Consider the following 8,450-nt stretch of genomic DNA (forward strand, 5'->3'; position numbering starts at 1 on the left):
GTCATCACTGCCTAAAAAAGGTACAGTGTGCCCGTTGATTCTTACCAAAGGGGTTATGTTGGTGGTTCGTTTTTTTTTTTTGTCTCGATATCAGGATTTTTCAAGACCTTACAAGGGATGATGTTAATAGAGCTGCTTGTATCCATAAAGACCCTTCAAACTTTAAAATTTGCAATCAACATCTCTATTACTAGGGCATCATCATGCCACTCTTTTGGTTTATTTTGATATTGCCAAAGTAAAAATCAGATCGCTGCTCCTTCCTTTTTTCCAAAGTGGCGACCTCTTCCCTCTTTCTTTTGGGTTGTGGCCCTCTAACAATCACGTCGATTACCCCCTTAAGAGTGTGGCTTTCTGGATTTTTATCATATTCTCTCATTAAATCTTCCTTATATTTCCTGAGAAACTGATCAAGTTTAACACTTTCGGCCATCTTTTCTAGCTCTGTTATCAGCTACCTACAATCTTTAGTTTCATGGCCCTCGCTTTTGTGAAAGTGACAGTACTTCCCATTGCTTCGAACCTTTTTTTTTACTTTAGGTGGATATTCAATTCTCTTATTGTTGTCTTTAACCCAGAAAAGCATCTCTTTTCTAGGAGCGTAAAAAGGTGACATGAGGTTTGTCCCTTTGCTCTCGAGGCATTTGAGGGTTCCTATCCCTTCGATCTTTATCTCTGGATGGCTTATCGCTGTTGGGACCTAGCTCTTTTTTTTAAGTAATGGATTCGACTTATACTTGTCCCACCTAGTATAACTCATTGCCCTCTCCATTAACGCTTGAAAATCTATAGGCCCGGATGTAATGATACTTTGCTGGAGTGCTCGACTTCGGTAATTACTTGATATAACATCGATGGCCCTTCCCACACTAAACTCTTTGATTCAGATGGCTAAGGCATGAAACCTTTCAATAAACTGAGCCAAAGTTTTGCCTTCAGTTTGGACCATCCTGTTGAGGTCTTGCATAGTCTTTCTCTCTGGTATGGTGGTTACAAAGTGATCTACGAATGACTCGGCCATTTGATTGTAGTTGTGGATGGACTCGGGGAGGAATTGCTCATACCAAAAAGCTGTGGACTCTTTTAGAGTTGTGGGAAAGAGACAACAAAGCATTGCATCTGTGGTCATAATAGCTTCTGTGATTCGTCTAAACTTTTTGATGTGGTTCACCAGATCTCCGCTGCCTCCATATTGGTTAAAGGTATGGATTCGAAACCCCTGGGCATCAGTTGACGCTAGATCTCCTTAGATAAGGATGTGCATGTGTCTAATAAGGGTGAATAACCGATGTAGGTGATGGGTCTACCTAATATTTCCTTCCGAAGGATTTCACATATTTCCTTTTTAAGCTTGTCTTCATCCTCCTGTTTTGGTTTGTTCCTATTTACGTGCATGTCATGGTTAACTGGAAGCTTCTGGGGGAGATCGCTTCCTGCTTATACTTTGTTCTTTTGAATGGTTCCTCCGTTTGTTCTCGGGGCTTTTTCAGTTTTCTCCTTGCCTAGGGGGACTTCTGGATCAGGAATATCTTCTTATAAGGGAAAAGCTTTTAGGCTTTTTTGTAGACTGACGGTTGGATTCTATCGTGTTATTGAGGTTGTTCCATAAATCCTATTTAGCTTTCTTTAATTGTTGCTTGAGCGCTGCCATCTCTATCTTGTGTGCCGCTCGTATGTCGTCCATCTCCTTTTGCCCACCAAGTTTTATCCGAACCTTTAGGAGACTTCATCCACTAGTAGTTGGTATTGAGGTTCTAACCGTGGCTGACATTCAGCTTCCTGATTGGATTCTTCTCTAGTATTCTGATGAACTTCCAACTGAATGCGACTTAATTCTGCGAAATCTGAATAATTTGATTTTATCGTTTCTTTTGTGTTCGATCCATGCTCACCGCACCAATGATAACCGTGTTTATGAACTCTGAGCTGAGGGTCCGAATGTGTTAACAAATCTTTTTGGATGAACCTGTAAAACATAACCAAAGGTTAGAGGGGTTCGGAGTCCGACGAACCCGCTTTGATGCCCAAGTTAGCAGGTGCTTAGGAAGGTTTGAAGAGTAAGGACTAAGTGTGAGTTGTTGAGTTAGCGTACCGTATGATGACCACATCCGTCTATATATAGGGTTAGATCGAATTTTTTTATTTGCTAGAAGTCCTTTAAGTGTTAGGACTCCTTCTCCTGTTAGGAGTCTGGTTCTAGAAGAATTTCTTTATAATATAGAATTTCTGACCTAATCCTATGGAATTTCTCTCACAGAAAAAATATTCCATGGAAGCTTCTAATTGATCCAAAGCTTAATTTATTACATGTGGTGTTTAATCCGATTCACGTTTTGCACAGTATCAAATTTTAATTTGAATTGAAAAGTTTGGGTTATGATGACCCTTAATTCGGAAGGAAAATAATACAACCTGAATAGAAAACGACAACGTTTCGACGAAGAAAAATAAAACAACCTGAATAAAAAAAAACGACATCGTTTCGACGTATTTGTGGCGTCTTCCTTTTCCAGGCATATGCAAAGATAAATAGCAATGGTTGTTGACTCAACCAAGGTTTCTTCTCTGAATTTAGCACTGTGTTGATCTCCACCACCAACTGCCTCAAGAAATCCAAAATCTCTCCGTAAGCTGCCTAACAGACAAACCAATGAAGAATCTTAGGGTTTTCTTCTTAGCTCTACTCCTCCTCGCGTCTCCTCTCCTTCAAGGTATTTACTTCTCAATATAAGATCTAGATCTGTATGCTTTCCTTTTGCATGCATAATCTTTGCTACTTACATAGATTGTAATCTCGTTGATCTATAGAAATAAAGATCTGATTCAATTTTACAATTTACTGTTCTGTTCTTTGTGTGAGTTTCTAAATTTGCGAGATTTTCTCAGAATAGTTTCGATACAATTTTTTTTGGTTGGGGCTTTTATTTGCTTTTCGCGAAAGATTTCTTTTTAACTTGATTTTCCCTTTGTGTTAATGAAAGGGCTAAAAAAGTCATTATGGTTTGTATTTCGCTTAGCTTTTCTCGAGCTGGAATTCTCATGCTTTTTGCTTCCAAATGTAAAGCACTTTCATAATTGCTTCGTTACTGATTATATATCATCTTAATAGCTCACAATTCATCTCTTAACTATAATGAATTCCTTGGAAGAATGGCATTCATGTGGATTTTAATTTTTGATGTGTGTTTATAATCTGGTTCAATTTGTCAGTTTTCTACTAGGTACTAGAAAGGATTGCATGAGCTTTGATATAATATATCCAATATTTAACTGAATGGTTATTTACTGTTACAGTGGCTAGGTGTCAGTCTGATTCTGATGCAGAAGTCGTAGAGGCTGGTGAAGAAGCCAGCGATCTTGGTATTGTTGGTGAGGATGCCCAGGATTTTGGTGATGGAAGTTTCAGTTCAGCTCCTGGAGTTGATACAATCTGTGTTTTCCCCAAAAACAGTGCACATGGTAAGGATTCTCTTTTCCATTATTTACTTCAAGATAACTTCTTGAAGATGGTTTTTTATGCTAATTATCCACTTTCCTGTTTTCCAGTGGTGCCAGCTGGGGAAGAGACTGATCTACTTGTTGGAGTGAAAAATGATGGTATGTTGAACTCCTTCAAGGCTTCCTTTTGCAATGGAAGTGCAATGCATACTTATGATTTATCTGTCGAAGTTTCTACTTCTTATCGTGTGTGTTTGTGGATTGATTCTAGCTCTTATTCTTATCAAAACACAGCTGTTAGTCACATTCCTCACATTTATTTTAAGGCTCTTGAGTTTTGTCTTAGTCGACTCTCTAGCCCCTCTATTTGTTTTTGTTATAAGTAAAATATTTGTTTTAGTTTTAAAATTTAATCAAAATATTCTTAATGAAGTTTTTGTAGTATATATGCTGACATTTCTATAGTTGTGTATATTAGTTCTAAAAATAAATTTTTCCCTATTATTTATCATTTTCTTTACTAATTAATATAATATCTTTAAAATAATATTAAATATTATTATAAATCTTGATAATTTTTTCATAATCGTATATTTTGGTCATCTTATCTATATGGTTTATTAGAGATAAAAAGTTCACATGTACAATTTTTTATAGTTCTACTCCTAATTTTATAAGTTTTGAAATATTTTTCATTCATTTCTTAATTAAACAAGTTCCACGCGGTTAAATTAAAGTTTTATCATTATATAAAATAAAATTAATGAATCAATTACTTAATATTGGAGAGATTAGGATTGTGGGGAAGAAGTTACATAAAATAGGAAAGGTAATATGTGTTACCGTTATTATATAAATAGGTTATAACTTATAACAATTGTCATTCTAAGTTACATTTAATTAATTTGACCATTGACTCTAATAGAAGGACTAAAGAGTTGACGGAGAAAAAGCATAAGAGACTATACAATTATTTCTAAAAATACAGGGATTAACTAATGCAATATGTAAAGCACATGAACTAATAAATTGTTTACCCTATACACATATATTATGTTCTATTTTATGCTTATTTCTATGCTCATTTGTGCCATTATATGGGATGCAGGTGAGTCGAGCATTAATGTCATTGCGATTAAGGCCAGTGTTCATCTTCCTTATGATCATCGACTTTTGGTTCAGAATCTCACTACCCAGGTGATTCTAGGTTTATAGATATTTGCAAATATGAGTCAATTTTCATGGTCTCCATATCAGGTTGTAGTTTAATTTATTGTATGACTAGATGTGTGATTCTCCTTTTAAGTGCCTTCTCAGAAAGGCTTGGGGTTAAATTTTCTCAATTGCGTGGGTTTCTGTTAAACACTCATCAGGCCCTGTCTTCTAACCAGTGCTTTCCTTGGTCATGCTGCCTTGCTTCTTCAGATAAGCATGGGCATGCAAACATGAAACATAACCTGTGCATTTACACGCAAATGCATCAAAATATCACAAAACAATTTTCTAGTTAGTACCAATGTGGAGAATGAGTTTTATGGGCCAATGTGTCAGTGAAGATTCTGAAGACTTACATTGGCCTGACAATTGGTGGATGGGGTCTCATTTATTTAATAGAGTCATAACGTTGACGCTTCATTATGTAACCTCTCTAAGTCAAGGATAAGATCCATTTCAGCTACTTGTGATATGTTTTTCTGGATGGGGAGCAATGCCTTGTCTTTGATGGGTTAGGGGTTGGTTTGTTGAAAATTGGATGCGCAGGTTCTGGTTGGCTTCAGGCTGACTCAGGCTGACCCCTAATCATGATGCAATCTAATGATATATAGTCAACCCTGTTAATAGATAATACCTTATGACTAGATGGTTGGTTTTTGGGTTTTTCAGATTTGATTGTTGGGCATCTTTAGGTGCCTAGTTTCTAGAATCCCCTTCTTCTGGTTCTTCAATGGCCGTCAGACCCATGATGTAGAATTGGTGCTTGAACAAGGCAGTCTACTTAATTGATAGCCTCATGGACTGACTTCTTCGACCTAGGACAAAAAGAGAACAACCACACTGCCACAGTTTCCCTTTACATAGCAGTTAGTCACGAAACAAAATCAATAACGCCAGGAAAAATGTCTAGAGAGACAGGTAAACATGTGTCCTTAGGCTATGGTCAACAAAGATTTGAAGTAATTGGATAAAATTAGGGTTAATCAGACCAGAGGAAGAGACATGAAAAGAATGGGAGAAAGAAGCAAAAGATGTTTAGATTGGTGAAGACTGAAGTGCAGAAAGGAAATCATGTTTTCTCTGCAGCTCAATTTGAAGAGTGAATAGATGTAAAGCCTATTGCTACAGATTATGTTCATTGCAAAAGTACATTGTCCTGTATGTCATGAAACCAATTGAACTAAAAGCTTAAGCTTATAGTTAAAGGTTCACTTCATATTAATATTTGACACACCCCCACACGCGAATGCCCCTTGGGCTTGAAGCGTGTACAACACAGGTCAATCTTACCATGTGTTGAAATTTAATCAACAAATGGGGTTGTCAGGATTCGAACCCTCCACCGTTTGGTTTAAGAAGCTCTAATACCATATCATGGAACCAATTGAACTAAAATCTCAAGCTGATAGTTAAGGTCTAATCGTAGATCTTATATTTTATATCAATCTCTACCATGAAGAACTTGCCTTTTCATGTGAGGGATGTGGTGGACATAATTACTGGATTCCTTTGAATACTTGTGATTGAAGATTTATCACTACATACAATCGAATGCTTAATTTCATGAGTCAGTCATTTAGCCTAATTTATAAGTTGTTTGAACGAAAATTTGTTTTGGTTTGTTGAGTGTTTCTGCTTTATATTTTCAACTGTTTACTTCATCCTGTGTAGTTTTTATGGTGGACATATTTATTGGATTCCTGTGAGTTCAAGAGTTATCCCTATATATCATCTAACATCTAATGGTCAATTTTATCAGTCATGGTCATTTTCTCTATGTTGTTTGAACAAAAATTTGTTTTGATTTGTTTCAGTGTTTCCACATCATTTTTAGAACTGTTTAGTTTATCCAATCTACTTTTTGGTTGGTTCCTTATTGATGAAAGAAAATTAGATGAACCTCTGTAATTGGATTGGTCAATATGTTCAAAGAGGATATGTAGAAGTGGAACAAATCCTTTTCAAACATCTCTTAGGAAGTCTGTCAATATATAGAAAGGATCCATTTATGTATCCTGATTACTTTGGGCTATATAGCCCACAAAATACATAAATAGCATCTCTTAGGAAGTCTCTCATTTTATAGAAAGGATCCATTTATACTTCTGAACAGATGCTATTAATGTATTTTGTGGGCTATCTCTTAGGAAGTCATTAAAATTAGCTTTCTAATTTGCTTCAGTGAATGCTCTTTATGTATTTTGTGGCCTATATAATTTCCTGAATGATTAGGATAGATTCTACCTACTAGCTCTGGGATTTGGATGTTATTGATTCACAGGCTCAATTCTGTTGTTACCTATTGTTTACCCCCAGGCCTTCAACAATGCAACTGTTCCTGCATCAGCACAGGCAACTTTCCCATACATTTTTGGTGTCAGCAAGTACTTACAGGTACATGCAGTACTCAAGAGTGTTATGTTTATATTCCATATATTTGCTTGCTTGAACTTCTGCTTTTTGTTTCTTCTTAAAACTATATGTTTATTTTTATTTGGTACAGCCTGGAAACTTTGATCTTGTGGGCACCATTATTTATGAGATAGACCAGCAGCCATACCAAAGCACCTTTTATAATGGTACCATTGAAGTTGTGGAGTCTGGTGGCTTCCTAAGCATAGAGTCAGTTTTCCTGGTTACCCTTGGAAGTGCTCTTCTTGTACTCCTTGGTTTATGGATCCATGGTCAGATTCAAAACCTCTCTAAGGTATTCTCCTTCTCATAATGATACAAATTATTAATACTTGATCATATTTCATATACAAGATGATTATCCAACACATGCTTGATTTAACAAAAATTGGCCGTCACATAATGGATAGCTTAATTTTTGTAGATGGTTAAGTATTAGTGGTTTTGGTTTGCCTAAATGCTAGAAATGGATTTATGTGATGAAACTAGTTTTATGTCAGTGGTTTTCACTTGGTCACTCACCTTTAGCTCTAGACTTGTTAGAATTCTAGGATGGAGATTAAGATCATCTTTAAGGCTATTATCTAATAAGCCTAGTTCTAACAACGACTAACCAGGTGAAAACCACTGTTGGTTATGCATCTTTATTTGCATATAGGCATGTGTGCTGTGTATATTTGCAGAACAAAAATGATATAACTTGCTACTTCTATTTGTTCAGAAAACAAAGAGAGCTCCAAAGGTGGAAGTTGGAACTGGGACCAGGGATGTCTCGATGGATGAGTGGCTTCAGGTTTGTAGATCTATGTTCTACATGTCACGATAAATTTGAATGGAATGTTGAAATCTCTGAAGAAAATAATTGCTTTGCTTATATTTGTTTTCGGGACTTTTTTTGTGATGGTTCAGGGAACTGCATTTACACAATCATTGTCCAGCAAATCAAAGAAGAAGAAGTAGATATATATTTAGGTGCAGAGGGCACAGGAGGGCAGACTTGTAACTGACGATAGGCAGTTGGAGAATGCTAAAGAAAGAGCCCATAAAGTTGAAGTAGAACTGGAATTTTAGGCCAGAAAAAGGAGACATTTCACTGTTGTAGCTTGTGAGAAATTTTCGTACATTTTATTTAATTTTATTTAATCTTAATATGAGAATTTTTGGAAGATGAGCCTTTTGAAAAAGACTAGATAGCAATTATGTAGTTGGGAAGGAGATATAATTTAGTTGGACCAAATGGATGGATGGTATGGTATGGTTTTAATGAGTGGCAACCACACCTTGTGGGAGTAGGACAGCACCTAATTAAGTAATCAACCGAACCTGTTAACTTTTATGATTACTTCAGCATCTCACATTTTTGTTTGGGCAATATAATTAAATAC

The 8,450-nt window shown here is 36.2% G+C and overlaps 1 protein-coding gene across 1 annotated transcript; it reads left to right on the forward strand.

Annotated features, from left to right (window-relative positions):
* Nucleotides 1-2,550: 2,550 nt before the first annotated feature.
* On the forward strand, nt 2,551-8,233 carry LOC136222886 (translocon-associated protein subunit alpha). Its single transcript, XM_066010569.1, has 8 exons — nt 2,551-2,711; nt 3,295-3,459; nt 3,547-3,597; nt 4,547-4,635; nt 6,970-7,047; nt 7,157-7,360; nt 7,787-7,858; nt 7,975-8,233. Exons 1-8 carry the CDS (start codon nt 2,651-2,653, stop codon nt 8,023-8,025), a joined length of 771 nt encoding a protein of 256 aa, XP_065866641.1. The 5' UTR covers nt 2,551-2,650; the 3' UTR covers nt 8,026-8,233.
* The last annotated feature ends 217 nt before the right edge of the window (nt 8,234-8,450 follow it).

This window comes from Euphorbia lathyris, chromosome 3 (assembly GCF_963576675.1).
Source record: "Euphorbia lathyris chromosome 3, ddEupLath1.1, whole genome shotgun sequence".
Lineage (NCBI taxonomy): Eukaryota > Viridiplantae > Streptophyta > Magnoliopsida > Malpighiales > Euphorbiaceae > Euphorbia > Euphorbia lathyris.